This window comes from Mustelus asterias, chromosome 11, assembly GCF_964213995.1.
Source record: "Mustelus asterias chromosome 11, sMusAst1.hap1.1, whole genome shotgun sequence".
Taxonomy (NCBI): domain Eukaryota; kingdom Metazoa; phylum Chordata; class Chondrichthyes; order Carcharhiniformes; family Triakidae; genus Mustelus; species Mustelus asterias.
The window spans coordinates 89,507,614-89,525,479 of record NC_135811.1 but is presented as its reverse complement, the minus strand read 5'-3'; the positions used below and the strand labels follow the sequence as shown (position 1 = coordinate 89,525,479).

The 17,866-nt window shown below is 40.0% G+C and overlaps 1 protein-coding gene across 8 annotated transcripts in view; it reads right to left on the bottom strand.

The window, feature by feature from the left end:
• hdac5 (histone deacetylase 5) overlaps positions 1 to 17,866 on the bottom strand; it is a 300,915-nt gene that overhangs the window by 229,444 nt on the left and 53,605 nt on the right. For 7 of the 8 annotated variants that reach the window (XM_078223915.1, XM_078223918.1, XM_078223921.1 and 4 more), the window contains one exon: positions 2,772 to 2,959. The exons of the other annotated variant lie outside the window; for it this stretch is intronic. In XM_078223915.1, the coding sequence (XP_078080041.1) occupies positions 2,772 to 2,793 (22 nt within the window). In that variant the 5' untranslated portion in view covers positions 2,794 to 2,959. The remainder of the gene's footprint in view (positions 1 to 2,771; positions 2,960 to 17,866) is intronic. 8 annotated transcript variants of the gene reach the window in all.

Genomic DNA, 17,866 nt, shown 5'->3' with positions numbered 1-17,866 from the left:
GTACTGCAATGGTTTTCCCAATGGAAACATACAACCAGAAGTATTCCGTCCCCTCTCCAGTCAAAATCCGCTGAACCAGAGTGCACCTATGTTCTTTTGTTGATGGTGGCCCAGCTATGGTCATTGCGACAGTTTAGTCAACTGCAAATGTGTAATGGCAACTGTCGTTTGGAAACTATTTTTGGTAGAATACGACTATCTTGACTGGTTGACATTCAAAACAGGAAAAGGAAAATTACCAGAGAAACACAAAAAAATTATGCAGTAGGTAGCTCTTTGGTTTAAAAATAAAATGTAAAAGTGTTTTGAAGTGTGTTACTATTTTGCTAACAAATGACGTACTTAAGATTTGGGTTCCCATTCTTTTCATGCTGGGTTATAGAGAAGCTCAGTTTGAGGAGAGAGAGAGAACGGAGGATTTTAAGCTTTTGAAAGATCCATGAGGAAAAGACCAAGGTCACATCAGACTGCATACATTATTCTAAATTTATTGAGCAAATATCCTTAAAACTCACATCAGGCAATGAGCAGAGGGGACAAAGTATGCCCTTTTCTCCAGTTTTCAAAGTCTCAAGTCCTTGCACTTGAACAAGAAGACTTGCATTGAGATACAACGTCTGTGGCCCCCCTTACGCTAAATTTAATTTAATTGAGGGCATAAGATATCATATTTGGCTTTGGTTTATGTTCTTAAAAGTCAGTGTGAATACAGTATCCATGCCCAATCACAGACTAATGCAAACACCATCAACCTGGTCTAATCAATTGAACCTCTAATTGAGCTCATATATCAACAAGCTGATATTGCACTAAAAAGACAATGTATGCTGCCATAGAGAACCAGTAAATATCCAGCGTACAAACTGAGGAATTACTCCTTTCAAGGACATGATTGAAAACACCACGCCTACAGAAGGCAAGCATTTCTGTGACTTCAAAGCTTTCGGGAATAAATGTTAGTGCATATTGCCTTTGTAAGAAAGAATTTTCATTAACAAGGCCTTTCCTGGTAAAATGCAGTACAACCAATTGGGAGATTCTTTCCTTGTTATGAAACATAGTTTAAAATTCCCCATCTTGTAACAGTTCTAACCAGAGGACCTACCATTACATGGAGAGTAACGTTTGTAGGGATCTTGTGGCACTTTGGGTTTCTGTCTCTGAGCCAGAAACTCCGGGTTCAAGTTCTACCTCAGGGTTTGATGGCCAAGGAAGGTGTGGTCATAGCACAAACAAACAGGTTGAGTGCATCAACCTGTAAATCCTTCCTGATATGCCAATAGCTGGTGGTAAGAGTGGGAGAGACTCCTGGTCAGCCACACTTGATGTGGACTGGCGTCCTTCAAGCTGTAAGCTCCTACAGACAGACTAGCGAGCTGTTCTGGAATTACTAGCTATGGAAACAGATTAACGTCTGCTTTGGTGCACCACTAGGTGCAGGAAAAGGATTGGACTGAAAAATTAATATAAATTAAATGGGGATGTCAGCATCTGGAACATGCAAGTAGCACAAATGAGAACACAGAAATCAGACTGTTGCACACCCATACCATAACATTGCCTCTTGAAAGGACTGACAAGTTTATTTTTAAAAAACATACTGCATTTTGATTTCTCATATTTAATGAAAGCTTACATAGATATTCTCTCTTTGCCCTATCCTTTCTGGAAGCACCATCATTCAATTTTCTCATCACCCTCTTAACGATCCATATCACTTCTTTATCAGACTCCATTAGCTCATATAATCAATTACAAAAAAAACCTTCCTAAAGTTCAATTTGCATGCCACCTCCCAACATAATTAAAAAAGGGAAAATGTTGGATTTATAGATGTAAAATCAAAACTTAATTATTTAGCATCGACTTGCTATCAAAGCCCCATTTCTAAAATTTAGATTAAAATGTCACTTTTAGAGCTGCAGAACAAAAAATAAGCATACCTCTTCCTGACAAAGAAAAACAATGTGCTTGGCTCCTACTCCACAATCACTCATCTGCCTCTCTGTCTGCCTTCCAGCTTGACTCTAACGCACTTGCCATAATTGGTGTGCCTGTATCTTTCCGTTTCAGAGCCTCATTGAATGAGCAAGGACCACTACATTTGGCCAGTTGTGAGATGCATGTGTTGGCATATAGCAGTGAAATGAATAGCTTACAACTTAACTAGGATGTTGAGAGAGACTTATTTTTCAAAAGGTGACTACTAAAAATATTTAAGCAGTTATAAATAAAATCATGTTAAAATAAAACAGGGTTTAACAATGGGAAAAGTAAAAATTGAAAAGAGTTGCTTTGTCTTGTGTTTGTGCAACAGATCATCAGGATATAAATTGCTTCTATTAACTAACTTAATTATGTGATTAGCATGGACCAATCAGCAAGGCTATAGGAACTCAGAACGTATCATGATGTATTCTCAGCTTTTGAAGAATAGAGCTGCATTTTGGATATTTTATGTTATTGGGAAGATTTATCATTGTGTTTTTATGCCAAGACCACATATGCTTTAGCAGAACATTAACTTTGAATAAAAGGAGAAAAAGGCAAATTAGTATGAAATAATTTGATTTTATTTTCATAATATATCATTGAGACACAAATTTTGACATAAGCATCATACTTGTGCATGACAATATAAAGCGATTAATATCTGCTCTTCAATTTGGAGGTTAGAAACCTCTACTGTTGATCTTCACTCAATTTCGTCATAAGTCAATCATTCGAACAATGAATGAAAATTCTAAGAAGAAAGACACTGAAAATATTACCTGCGTTATCTGGAGAGCTCATGATTCACCTGGTCTCACTGGAAGCACCTGCCACACAATGTCTGTTTACAACACACAAACCAATAGATCCTGCTGAGATTGAAGATAGTGCAGATACTATTGCTTTTCTACATTAGACTGGCATCGCTTCCTGCATCGGGCACAAAAAATTCTTCCCAAGCGTGGTGCTGCATATCAAAAGAGAAACAAGAATATTAATATATTTTGCCTGGTATTTGCATTTAGACTTTGTAGATGCACAAAATAATTTACAGTTATCTTTTTGAGATGTACTTTATTTCACAGGGAATTTCACAGTAACTTTATTGCAGTGTTAATGTAAGCCTTACTTGTGACTAATAAATAAACTTTAACTTCAATTCGTAAAACGCAAGAATTATTTTCATTTAAGCAAGTGTCCAACCTGCCTTTTACTACATGCAACATATGATTTTAAATGTTGTGATCTATATATTAAAATCTCCATCTACATGCATGTAGTTTCATTTTCCTTCATATATTCCTTTATCCAATAATGGAAGTAACCATGCAAACATGCTATGTCGGAATCAACAGTGACAGTTTAATTTGGCAGCACTGCATTTGCTTGCCCTTCAACTTTTACTGCAAAGAAACTCCTCCAACCCAACCAACACTATGGGCAGGATTTTACAGCCTAGCTCCAGATAGACCGGAAATTCCCACCCAAGGGCATTGGACATTTCCATTGTCCGTCCCTCGTCCGCTCCGATTCCGTGGCCAGGCGGTAGAGTTCCGGTAAAAAATCTCTACTTCCCACTGCTCCATTTTTCTAAAGTTTATTTATTTGTGTTACACGTAGGCTTACATTAACACTGCAATGAAGTTACTGTGAAAATCCCCCAGTCACCATACTCTGATGCCTGTTCAGGTACACTGAGAGAGAATCTAGCATGACCAATGCAACTAACCAGCATGTCTTTTGGACTATGGGAGGAAACCAGAGCGCCCGGAGAAAACCCAGGCAGACACTATTGAGTTATAAATAAGATAAAATCAAATGATGTCCTAATTTTACATCATTTAAAATGGAGACGAGTCTACACATTTTGGTGCAATCATCCCATATACTCCAATCCCATTCACTGGCACAGAATTCATCTGACTCTACCCATGTGACAAAGAGCAATATACTAAAAAAAACCTCGCATATGTATTCAATGGTGCACCTTCTATTTTAAGAGAATTTGCTCCACCATACATGTGATTTAACACATACTGTACATACTCAAGTACTGGTTGATCATGTGTATAAGTCAACTCTCAACTTCTGACCAAAAATAAATTCAAACTCTTTGTACTTCCCACCCACTAACCACTGAAGTCAAACTCACACTAGTGCAAACCTACTCACTGACAGAATCATAAAATAGTACAGTATTGAAGAAGGCTCTTCTGCTTTTCGTGTCTGCATACGGCAACGTGAGATGTCAAGGCCACCAACTCACTGGTGTGCACTGCATTCTCACCAATCCCACCCTCCAACATGGCCACATGGTATCAAGAAGGAGCGGCAGATAGACAGCCTTGTCCAAACGTAAACTTGAGACTGCAGAGTAGGCAAATCATTGTGCAGCAGCTAGAGAATTCTAGATATCGGAGAAGAACGTTAGAGATTGAAAGAAGCTCTCTACACAGCTACGGCAGATGTCCTGAAACAAATGTGCAAGCAGAGGAAAGCCTAGGATCTGGCTGCAGTTGGAAATTGAAGCTGCAAAATATATCTACAAAAATCATTTGCTCACGGGTCTATCCGAATCTTCACCCTGAAACAAGCAAGAAAATGAGGCTTTCCAGATTTCAAATCCAGCCCCGGATGGTGCAAGAGATTTATGAAGAGAAACAATTTTGCACTGCGACAGAAAGCCAAGATTTCACAACATCTCCCAGCAGAACGTGATAAAGGCTTATCGCGTTTCGGGTTTTCTTCTAATACAGATGTTCTGCTCTCTCGATTTGGCTAATTAGTTAAACCAGTCCATGATGTTGTTTAAAGATAAGGTCTCATCCTAAATGCAAACTACTTTTTTAGCCATTTCTTGAAAACTGATGAAGAGGCTCTGAATTGCACATTGCAATAGTTAAATGATGAGAGAGAGTGGATTTTAACCCTGTGAAACTACTGCTCTTGTAAAAAAAATCAACCCCTTTCTTTTTGACTAAAATTTGGTCTCAAAAATATGACCTTTACACATTATACAATATTCTTACTTGCTCACTTACCCTCTTACTAATTGATAGCAACACCATGGGTGATTGTTAACATACAAAAACTCACTGCAAAATGTCCTACGCAAGAAGTCAAATGAGGAAGGTCACAGGCTTCATTTTTCATTTTCAACCAGGACTCTGATTCTTACTCAGCAGCTTGCATACATATGAACATCAGGCAAGGACAAGATCACAGCTGGACACTTCTGCCTTTTGAGCCTGCCAACACTCGCTGTTCATTTTCAAAAATGGAGAATGACTAGTGCATACAATAATGAGAGCTACTTCCCCAGTGGAACTGTGCATCAGCATATAAACTAACCTGTCAACCAAGAGAGGCACCGTTGGATTTTTTTTTTAAAGTGTTGCTAAGTATGAATTATTTTAACAACACAGCTACTTTATTTGAAATAGCCATTACAGCAATAACAACTTGCACTTCCATTTCACTTTTGGCATTACAAGGCTTCGCAAGGCCCCACACAAATATTGGCCAAGAGACAGAGCAAGAGGGAAGAGTGGTCAAAGTCATGATCAATAAAGTACATTTTCGAGGTACCACTGATAAAAAGTCTAACTGCTCACCCCCAGCTTTGAATATTAATGCAAACTTAGCTGTCTTCAATTCATCCATTTTAGGCTAAATGGTACATGCACTGTGGAGTGCAGCAATCTAAATTAAGTGGGAAGAAATAAGAAGGAAAAAAATAATGTTGCCAAATGGCACAGCCGCAATGGCTAAACAACCTCCTTCTTTGCTGTATTATTCTATGATTTTAAAACTTCAAGTTTTATGTCAGGTAAGTATAACTTTTGCAAGGTGTTTTTTATGTCAAGATTTGTCAATGGCGGAGTACCTTATATAGAGGGCCTATAATGCAGTGTTTATTGTGGTCATTCATGGCAAACGAGAACTGTTATAAAGATAAACTGTGTATGCACTGGGTCACAAAAGGTACAATGGGAAGATGAAGCAGGATCACAGGAGTTGCACTCTTTTACAACTGCTTGTAATTACACAAAGCTACCATATATCAGTTTCCGCTGGTTAAAATTAATCATGATTATGTGATGTTAATGTCCCTTTAAGAAAGTTGTTTTTTTAAAATCATGGTCAAAGCCTTAGGTGAGGTCATTAGTGGGAGGAGAACCAAAAAAAACTGTGTGCCAGTCAGGTGACAAGGATTGTCTTTAAGTTTCATTTTGGCTGCAGTGTTAGAAGCATAGCTGAAATAAGTCTCTCTATTTTTATTTTGAAAGTTTTACCAGTTAGCTGAAAGTACAGTTTATTGCCATCCTGCAGTAAAACGTCCATGTTTTGGTGTTTCCGGGGAGCTGATGTCTACAAGCTGCTCGGAGTTTTCAAGATCATTTGAAATCAGCATTCAACCCAGGGAAGTAGATTCCAATATTGAGCTTTAACCTATGCAATGATAAATCTGTTTAAAGGGTTTTGTTTATTGGGTGTTGGTTTTGATTGGAACATCTGATATATATATATTGGTTAAGGGTTCTACATTAATGTGGTTGTTTTTTCGTTTGTAATTGATAAAAGTTCTTGCTAGTTTTCTTACTATACATGTTAACTAAAGTCTTAAATAAACTTTGTTTGATAAAAGCTCCCTAGTGGGTTACTTGAATTATACCTGAAGTGAAACATTCCATGCTCATCCGAGCCAAATTCAAGATGCAAAACCTGTGGTTCAGGCAGGCTTCATAAAACACTTTGGCGTTTCAAACCTGAACCATAACAATTGTAAAGATTCATCTAAGCTCCTGCCAATGACATACAACTGAAGAGTATCCAGAGTCTAGAGATAGCATTATATACAGCAGATAAACTTTGCAAAAAGACCCCACTGCTTGCAATTGTGAAATGCTAATGGAGCAAATAAAAAGCAGAAATGAACCAGGTCACTGGCAGAAATTAGATTCCACAATATATCATTCTAGTTTATCCACAGCTAAATGTGGTCTATTACTCGAGGCTGTGTTTTTTGAGAGACCACATCATAACAAGGTCCTTTCAAGATCAACAAATCAGTAGCTAGAACAATAAACAAAATGAATGCAATCAATTAATTGAATGAAATTAAATGTTGCTTTTGTTCTGATAATAGAAATGTGAATATTAAACTGGACAAACCAGCCATTACTGAACAGATGGACAGGTGTAGAAGAAGTCAGCAAATTCTAAGTACACACATTTATTCCTTGCCTCTCATAGATGCAAGATATTCTGAAGTTGCATCATACTTAACAGTAGTTGTTTCATTGAGCTGCTGCCACCCTTAACTATCCAGAAGAATTACAGAGATGGTTGGGAGTCACTCTTAGCTTTATGGTCACCATTATCAACCTCTTCAAATTGTTGAACATCTTCTGAGTTTGGATGAGTTATTTTGACCAACATTTCATCATCTCACAGTAGTTTCTTGAGAGTTGATATTCAAACACGCATTGATGCCATCATTATCTAACCTGGCTCCAAGTACAGGGCTGGCATTGTTCAGATTGTTAATATTGAATCTATTGTAGTCCACAATTTGCTTCTTGTTTTCAAGTATTGCTTCCTCATCATTGTTGGTTTCCGTATTGAATGTAGCACCCAAGGTGTGTCTCCCAGAATTTGGGGTGTTGGTGGCGTCGTGGTAATGTCACCCAGGGCCCAGGATAATGCAGTGGGGACATGAATTTTGATCCCACCATGGCAGCTGGTGGAATTTAAATCCAATTAATAAATCTGGAATAAAAAAGCTTGCCTCAGTAATGGGGACTACGGCCCAAAACCTCCGATCGCCAGCGGACAGCTGTGGTCCGCCAGAAATACGAGAAATCTTTGGGCACTTTACCTGCCCTGAAAAGCCTTCAGCAAAACCATAACCGCAGATTGAGCACAACCCAGGAGAACCCTAACCACGCCCCCTTCTGACGCAGACAGATTGGGAACTCCCATTGAGGTCCAGTTTGGAACTAGCAGTTTTACATTTAAAACAGAGAAGGAGTTCCCTGCTGTTATAAAAAGGTATGATGAAGCATTTTTAATTCTTTAACTAATTATTTTTAGTTAATGCTATTGTTATTGGTTCATATAAAAAGTATTTTTTTATTTTTGAACATGAGTATTAATGTATAAATAGGTTTATTTGTTCTAAATTTGTGAAACTATTTAAATCTGCATCATATTATTATATAACTTTACGTGTGGTACACTTATAAGTATTCGTATGTGTTAATTTAGAATATTCTAAATCTGAGAAACTATTTAAATCTGCATTGTATTATTATAAAAGTTATATAAACGTTTGTGTGTTTTAATTTAGATGATGGAAACTGAAAATTTAATTGGGATGATGAGAAGTCAGAACTTCGCGGACCATGATTTGGATACCTGCATCAGATTGAACAAAGGAGTGTTCACGTGTTGGGCCGTGGAAAATCTAAATGTGTTTATCAATAGTATTCTTCTGCCTTGCTTACTTCATTTATAATTCTCATATTTAACTGTTCTGTATGTTTCAACATAACATTTGTACAATTTTGTATTTAAATATTTTGTTTCAATAAAGCATTAGTAGAATTTTGGCGTTTAATTGAAAATAAACAAAAATGTTATAAATACAAATCTTTAATACCATGTTAAAATTTAACTAAACATTTTATTTTAGCAGCGACACTGACATGCTCAATTGCTTCATCTTTTTAAGCTCCTTACAATATACATATTTAGAACCATAGAACCATAGAAAATTACAGCTCAGAAACAGGCCTTTTGGCCCTTGTTGGCTGTGCCGAACCATTTTATGCCTAGTCCCACTGACCTGCACTTGGACCATATCCCTCCACACCCCTCTCACCCATGAACCCGTCCAAGTTTTTCTTAAATGTTAAAAGTGACCCCGCATTTACCACTTTATCCGGCAGCTCATTCCACACTCCCACCACTCTCTGCGTGAAGAAGCCCCCCCTAATATTCCCTTTAAACTTTTCTCCTTTCACCCTTAACCCATGCCCTCTGGTTTTTTTCTCCCCTAGCCTCAGCGGAAAAAGCCTGCTCGCATTCACTCTATCTATACCCATCAAAATCTTATACACCTCTATCAAATCTCCCCTCAATCTTCTACGCTCCAGGGAATAAAGTCCCAACCTATTCAATCTCTCTCTGTAACTCAGCTTCTCAAGTCCCGGCAACATCCTTGTGAACCTTCTCTGCACTCTTTCAATCTTATTTACACCTTCCTGTAACTAGGTGACCAAAACTGTACACAATACTCCAAATTCGGCCTCACCAATGCCTTATATAACCTTACCATAACACTCCAACGTTTATACTCGATACTCCGATTTATAAAGGCCAATGTACCAAAGGCACTCTTTACGACCCCATCCACCTGTGACGTCACTTTTAGGGAACTCTGTACCTGTATTCCCAGATCCCTCTGTTCAACTGCACTCTTCAGAGTCCTACCATTTACCCTGTACGTTCTTCTTTGGTTTGTCCTTCCAAAGTGCAATATCTCACACTTGTCTGCGTTAAATTCCATTTGCCATTTTTCTAGTTGGTCCAAATCCCTCTGCAAGCTTTGAAAACCTTCCTCACTGTCCACTACACCTCCAATCTTTGTATCATCAGCAAACTTGCTTTCTCCAACAACAATCGATAAAATATTTTAAATCATTAACACAACAGTTCTGTTGGCTGTGAATAAGGAAGTGAGGGAGGAATGAGGGGGGGAAAGGGGAGGGAGAGAGGGGAAGAGGGAAGGAGGAGTGAGTGGGAAAGGGAGAGGGAAAAGGGAGGGGGGAGGGAAGGGTTTTGATTTTACATGTAGCCTGACTCTTCCATGCCTACATCAACGCCTCAAAAATAACTTCAGTTAAGCATCAAGCTAAAAGTGCGATGTTCCAACGGTGGTGGAACATGACTCTAGATTTTCAATCTGCACTGGATTCGATAATATCTGTCCTGTCTGGAGACAATACACATTTCTTTAACCTGTGCCTAATACTCCCTCCACTCACATTGTCTGTATCTTCAAGACTTGATTAGCTGTAAAGATTCGCATTCTAATCAGTATTCTGTAAATTGATTTTGTGTCTCTGTGTGGCTTGTTTGGGAGCAGATATCCACTCCATCTGATGAAGGAGCAGGGCTCCGAAAGCTAATGGCATTTGCTACCAAATAAACCTGTTGGACTTTAACCTGGTGTTGTTAAAACTCTTACTATTCTATAATATCTATCAGAGAGATAGTTCACATCAGCTTACAGGAGACTTGCATAGGTCATCTGAAGGGATACACTTTCCTAAAGCAATTGAACTAGCCAAGTTGCATAAGGATCAATGTTACATCACTCTTATATACTGCTTAAAATATATTGCAAAATCCAAATGCTAAAATTTATTCCAAACACCAACATCCACCTTGTAATATATGAATAAACTTCCTTACTGGAATTAGATATCATGACAAAGTTGTAAAAAAAATTGTTTCACTTTGTGTGTTTTACATACAGTCAGAGGTTTACAGCATGGAAACAGGCCCTTCAGCCCAACCAATCCATGCCGCCCAGATTTTACTACTAAACTAGTCCCATTTGCCGCATTTGGCTCATATCCCTCTATATCCATTTTACCCATGAAACTGTCTAAATGCTTTTTAAAAGACAAAATTGTACCCACCTCTACTACTACATCTGGCAGCTCGTTCCAGACACTCACCACCCTCAGTGGAATAATTGCCCCTCTGGACCCTTTTGTATTTCTCCCCTCTCACCTTAAACCTATGCCCTCTAGTTTCAGACTCACCTACCTTTGGGGAAAGATGTTGACTATCTACCTCATCTATGCCCCTCATTACTTTACAGACCTTTCTAAGATCACCCCCAAGCCTCCAGGGAAAAAAGTCCCAGTCTTTCCAGCCTCTCCTTATAACTCAAACCAACAAGCGCTGGTAGCATCCTAGTAAATCTTTTCTGCACTCTTTCTAGTTTAATAGTATCCTTTCTATAATAGGGTGAGCAGAATTGTACACAGTATTCCAAGTGTGGTCTTACTAATGTTTTGTACAACTTCAACAAGACATCCCAATTCCTGTATTCAGTGTTCTGACCAATGAAACCAAGCATGCCGAATGCCTTCGTCCCCACCCTGTCCACCTGTGACTCGACTTTCAAGGAGCTATGAACCTGTACTCCTAGATCTCTTTGTTCTACAACTCTCCTCAACGCGCTACCATTAACTGAGTAGGTCCTGCCCTGATTCGATCTACCAAATTGCACCTCTCATTTATCTAAATTAAACTCCATCTGCCATTTTTTGGCCCACTGGCCCAATTGATCAAGATCCCCTTGCAAACCTTGATAACCTTCTTCACTGTCCACTATGCACCAACCTGCAAACAAATTAACCATGCCTCCTAAATTCTCATCCAAATAATTAATATAAATGACAAATAACAGTGGACCTGGCACTGATCCCTGAGGCACACTGCTGGCCACAGGCATCCAGCTTGAAAAACAACCCTCTACAACCATCCGCCGTCTTCTATCATCAGGCCAATTTTGTATCCAATTGGCTACCTCACCCCAGATCCCGTGAGATTTAACCTTATGCAACAACCTACCATGCTACCTTGTCAAAGGCCTTGCTAAAGTCCATAGATAATGTCGACTACACTGCCCTCATCTACCTTCTAGGTTACCCCTTTAAAAAACTCAATCAACTTTGTGAGACATGATTTTCCATTCACAAAGCTATGCTGACTGTCCCTAATCAGTCCTTGCCTCTCTAAATGCCTGTAGATCCTGTCTCTCAGAATACCTTTGAACAAGTTACCACTACAGACATTAGACTCACCGGTTTGTAGTTCCCAGGCTTTTCCCTGCAGCCTTTCTTAAACAAAGGCACAACATTTGCTACCCTCCAACCTTTAGGCATCTCGCCTGTGGCTGCCGATGATACATGTTAAACATCTCCCAAAGAACGCCTGTTGCCTTTACTTGCTGCAGCTGGGCCAAAAAATAACAGTGCAAATAAATAAGGGGAAAAACTCACCTAACATCAGCACAAGTGACGGAAGCTTTGGCACAATTGCAGCTCGGCACTTCAATACTGGCAACTTTCAGAACCTCGATCGGAGGTTCAGAATTGGCACTCTTTCAGCGTACAAGTGCATGCGCCGGGACTTCGGTGTTGTCCTGATGCACATGTGCGATGCATAATCTACTTCAACCAGCATTCAGGCCAGAAGTTATGGGCCTATGAAACCATTATTGATTGTCATAAAAACCCATCTGGTGCACTAATGTCATTTGGGGGAGAAAATATGCTGTCCTCACCTGATCAGGCCTACTTGTGATTCCAGGCCCTCAGAAATATGGGAACAAACAAGAGGGGACTCTACCTGGCCTCATCCTCACCAAACAACCTGTCACACATGCATCTCCCAAGTCAGTATCGGTAGGAGTATCCGCTGCACAGTCCTTGAAGTCCGGTCTTCACAAAGGGCATAACCTTCAGTGTTCTGTGACACCACCACTGTGCTAAATGGGAAAGATTTTGAACAGGTCTAGCAATTCAAAACGGCATTCATGGGGCTCTGGGGGCCATCATCAGCAGCAGAATTACAGTCAAAACACAATTTGTAATCTCATGGATGGGCATATCCCCTACTCTACCATTACATTCAAGCTAGGGAATCAACCCTGGTTCAGCGAAGAATGCAGAGTGTGTGCCAGACACAGCACCCTGCACACCTCAAAATAAAGTTTAAATTTAGTGAAGCTATAACACAGTACTACTTACATGCACAATAGCGTAAACAGCATGCAATAGACTGAGTTAAACAATCCCACAATCAGATCAATACATAGAAACATATAAACGCAAAAAATAGAAGTAGGCCATTCGGCCCTTCGAGCTTGCTCCGCCATTCATTATGATCATGGCTGACTGTCAAATTCGACACCCTAATCCTTCCTTCCATCCCATATCCCTTGATCCCTTTAGCCCCTGGAGCGATAATTCCTTCTTGAAAGCTTGAAATGCTCTGCAGTCCTACTACATCCAGTTGTGAATGGTGGTGGATAATTAAACAGTAAGGAGGCTGCACAAATATCCCCATCCTAAATAATGGTGGAACCCATTACACAGTGCAAAAGACAGGGCAGAAGCATTTACAGCTATCTCCAGCCAGAAGTGCCGACTGGATGATCCATTTTGACCTCCTCCTGATGACCCCATCATCACAGATATCAGTCTTCAGCCAATTCAATTCACTCGACATGATATCAACAATAGGATGAAGGCACTTAATACTCCAAAGACTATGGGTCCTGACAACATTCTGGCAATAGTACTATAGTCTTGTGTTCCACAACTGGCCAGTACAGCTACAATGCTAGCATCCACCCAGTAATGTGGAAAATTGCCCAGGTATGTCCTGTCCACAAAAAGCAGGACAAATCTAACCCAGCTAATTATCGCCCCATCAGTCTCCACTCAGTCATCAGCAAATAATGGAAGGTGTCACGACTGTGCTTTCAAGTGGCACTTACTCAGCAGTAACCTGCTCACTGATGCTTGGTTTGGGTTACTGTCACAAAGAATGTGTTGGACAGAATATAGCTTTACACATTGCTGCAGAACATTGCAAATCTCAGGAGAAACCCAATTACATTTTTATAAAGTACGTAACCCAGTGTCTCGTTCAGCCTTCATGGAGAAACTGAAAAAACTGGCTTTTCATCCAGGATATAAACTACAGTTTCAAGATCTGACATAGATAGGAAGCTTACTAAATCCATTTCCCTCAAAACAGAAAGCAAAACAAAGTCATTCAATGTCACACATGCATGCTATTCAATGTCATCAATGATATGTTGGATAGCATTCTAAAAAGGGCAGTCACAGATCACCAGTTCCAGCCACTTCTGAAAGAATTACAGCACTTTTTTTCACAGGTGATAGTGCGTTGTTGGCAGACTCGCGAGCTTTATAGGTCTCAATGAAAGGATGAAAATACTGATTGTAAGGTACAAATGATCTCTGTCCCAATTAGTGATTCATTATCAGTCCCTGAGGGCTATGAGGGTTGTAATGGAGCCAACTTTAGCTTGAACAATTTCTTCAGGATCATGCGGAGAAGAGTGAAGGGAGATTTTATTTTTCTGGGCCCTGCTTATACAATGTAAGGCACATGGCCAAATGACTTTCTAGGCATGTTTTAAAAAAAGGCTTCCTTTGGCCCAAGTTTAAGATCCAATAATAAATTGTGACAAAAAGGAAGGGAACTCATTGCAAAGGAGTAGGTTTCCAGCTTATACTGAACTGTCACTCAATGCCATGGAGATAGCCATTGTAGAGCAGATAAGAAAGCACTGAGTATACAGAGCAGTAGTGAGCCCACAACTGGATTACTGTATACAATATTAGTCATCTTATTTAAGGAAGAACATATATGCGTTGGAAGCAGTTCAGAGAAGGTTTACCAGACTAATGCCTGCAATGGGCAGATTGCCTTATGAGGCAAGGATGGACAGGCTAGTCTTGCGTTCGCTGAAGTTTAGAAGAGCAAGAGGCAATTTGATTGAAACATACAAGATCTTGCGAGGACTTGATAGGTTGGATGTGGAGAGGATGTTGCTACTTGTGGGAGAATCTAGAAGTAGGGGCCACTGTTTAAAAATAAAGTGGTCGCCCATTTAAAACAGAGATGAGGTGAATTTGTTTCTCTCAGAGGGTTGCGCAACCTTGGAAATCTCTTCCTGAAAAGGCAGTGGAAGCAGAGTCTTTGAATATTTTTAAGCCAGACGTGGATAGATTCTTGGTAAGCAAGGGGTGACAGTTGATCAGGAGTAGGCAGGATGATTAGCTATGATGGTTGGTAGGATGCAGATCAGTTCAGCCATGATCTTATTAAATGGCAGAGCAGGCTCGAGGGGCTGAATGGCCTACTCCTGCTCCTTGTTCGAATGTTTTTAACCGGATTGGTCAATTGTTGATAATCTTGTTCAGGTTCCTTCTTTGTCCCTTTGACTTCAATTTTCCCTAGGACTTCTCTTTTCATTCCTTGGTTTCTTGAACTTTCATTTTTTAGCTTCTAGGACTTGCTTTTTGCCCATTACTCAATTATCCTGCTTTTGCTGGCAGTTTTTGTGGGAGCTGTTCTCTTCTCGGATGCCTGGTTCCAACTGAACCACAAGTGCTTATGCTTTTCAGTGTGGGGCTTAGTTTCTTTACCTCAATAATTGTTTTACAATGCAGGCACAGTTTGAAATGAAATCGAACCCACAGACACATGGGCACCTTAGTTTAACATGAAGCTAACTGTTTTAATCCTTCCTTACACAGAAACACAAAATTAAACTAAACCTATAACTTGTTTCTAATCCCCATGAATACAAATATAGATTTATCAAAACTACCTGTTTCCTGGCACTTCTAATCCAGCTGGTTACTATTTTTTATTTCCCTTTAACTTCATTCATTGATGGGGTGGGAAAAGGATTTTTTTCAATAAAAGTTGGTACCAACATTTTCTAGCTTGACATTTCTTAGAAACAACAAACATAAAGAATACTGCTCTGTGCTAAATCCAAAGGACTGGCCGACTTTCAAGCACGTATCTCATTTCAGCTGAATAAACTTATCAAAGAGCCAGAGATGCAATATGTCATGTTCCCTGGAGTTTGGAAGAATCATACATTTCCATTTACCAAGAGGCACATATTAAAGCATTGCATGCGATTTTCCCACCCCGCTACACTGGTGAGTAGCATAGTGGGGCAGGAAATTAAAACTGGAGGCCAAAAACAGGAATCGCCCTGGTCATTTTGTCTGACGTAATCAGCCTCGTGCTGGGGAACGGCACCAGGCTGGTTACAATATTCATGAGGTCATTTCAATCTATTTAGCGAGCCTGGGACGCAATTGTCCAGGCTCACTTATGTTTCCGCCCATGCCAGTGGAGGTCCACACAAGGAGGGATCACGTATGGTCCCCAGCAATCGGGACCTGACGTGATGGCCTCGCTGATGGGACCCGAGGCCATTGAGGCCCTCCAGGAGGTCTGGGGCAGTACCAGCCTGGCACTGTCAGCTGGGGCACCCTGGCAGTGCCAATGGAGCAAGTCTGAGAGGGTGGAGTGAAGAGGGAGAGGTGGGAAAGGGGGGCTCAGCATCAGGGGTGGGGGCTAATGTGGGCCGAGCGATCGGGAGGCCAGGACAGGCGATCGGGAGGCCAGCAATGTCGGGGAAAGGGGTTGCATGCCAACTGATGTCCCAGTATACACAGTGGCCCCCCTCAGCACTCTGCTGCCGGCCTCTCAAGCAGGATTAGGCGCCGTGCTCCCTACTAGCGTGATTCTCCTGATGACCTCTGTGTTGCACAGAGTGCCGAGAGTTCATTTAACTCAGCTCGCCAAAAAAAGTTGGATTATTTTGGGAATATCACACCCAACGTCTTTCTACTTAGTGGAAATATTTTTGCCATGTGGTTGAGTAATTTCCACATTGTGCTCTAAAAAAAATACATGAATTCGTGGTACGTGATTCAGAAATGCTCAAGCAATCTGCTAATTTATTTGGTAAAATATTTTAATTTTAGCAATGATTTTTTCATTTTAAATATCAATAGGCATAAAATACATTTTAAAGTACATTTCATCTACTGGAACATAGCCCTGTATTTTCTCATTCGTGGAACGTGCATTTTGCACCTGTACTTGGCAATGCTTTCTACCAGTTTTTCCTTCATCCAAATACTTATCACTTCATTTTTTAAAAAGATGATTTATGGAAAAGTATTTCCCCCTTATTAATCTTATTGTCATTCTTTGAAGTTCTTTATAGTCTTCCAATCTTCTGATCTGCCATTCATCTTTACACAAATACATACTTTTTCTTTAAGTTTAATACTGTCTTTAACCACAAATGATGGGCCCTCCATTTAGAATTTGTATTTCTCGTTGGAATGTTTCTATTCTGCGTATTCTGAAATATCCCTTCAAATATCTGCCAGTTAACCTCCATTGATCGATCCCTAAGCACATTTGCTAGTTCACATTCCACTTTCATACCCTCATAATTGCCCTTCAGTTTAAAATGTTAGTCTTGAACACATTCTTCTCTCCCTCAATCTGAATGTAAAATTCAATCAGATTATGATCGCTGCTTCCGAGAGGTGCCTTCATTGTGAGGTTATCAATTAATCCTATCTCATTACACATTACCAGGTCTAGTATAACCTGCCCTCTGGCTGGCTCCAGAACATCCTCATCCAAGAAATTATCCCCAAAACATTATGAATTCGTCACCTACACTCCTGTGCCCATCTGATTTTTCCAATCTATACATAATGTGTCCACGATTATCGCCATACCTTTCTGACAAACTTCCAATATTTCTTCTTTTATACTCTGTCCTACCATGTAGTTACAATCAAGGGGCCTTAGACTCCCACAAGCGACTCCTTATCTTTATCATTTCTCATCTCAACCCAAACAGCTTCTGCATCCTAGTTTCCTGAACTTAGGTCCTCCCTCTAATGTGCTAATACCATCATTAATTAACAGAGCTAACCCACTATCTTTTTTAACTTCCCGTCCTTCCTACTCTTCAATATTCAGGTCCCAATCGTGTCATCCTGTAGCCATATCTCTGTAACGGTTATCAGATTGTACTTATAATTTCTATTTGCACTCTCACTCATCTGTTTTGTTTCAAATGCTGCATGCCTTTCGCTTTGTCCATTATTTTTGTAGCATCAAGCCTTACTTGATGTATTCTTGGATTGTTACTCTCTGTTCCTTTCTGTCATGGTGTGTTCATCAATTCCCATATTAG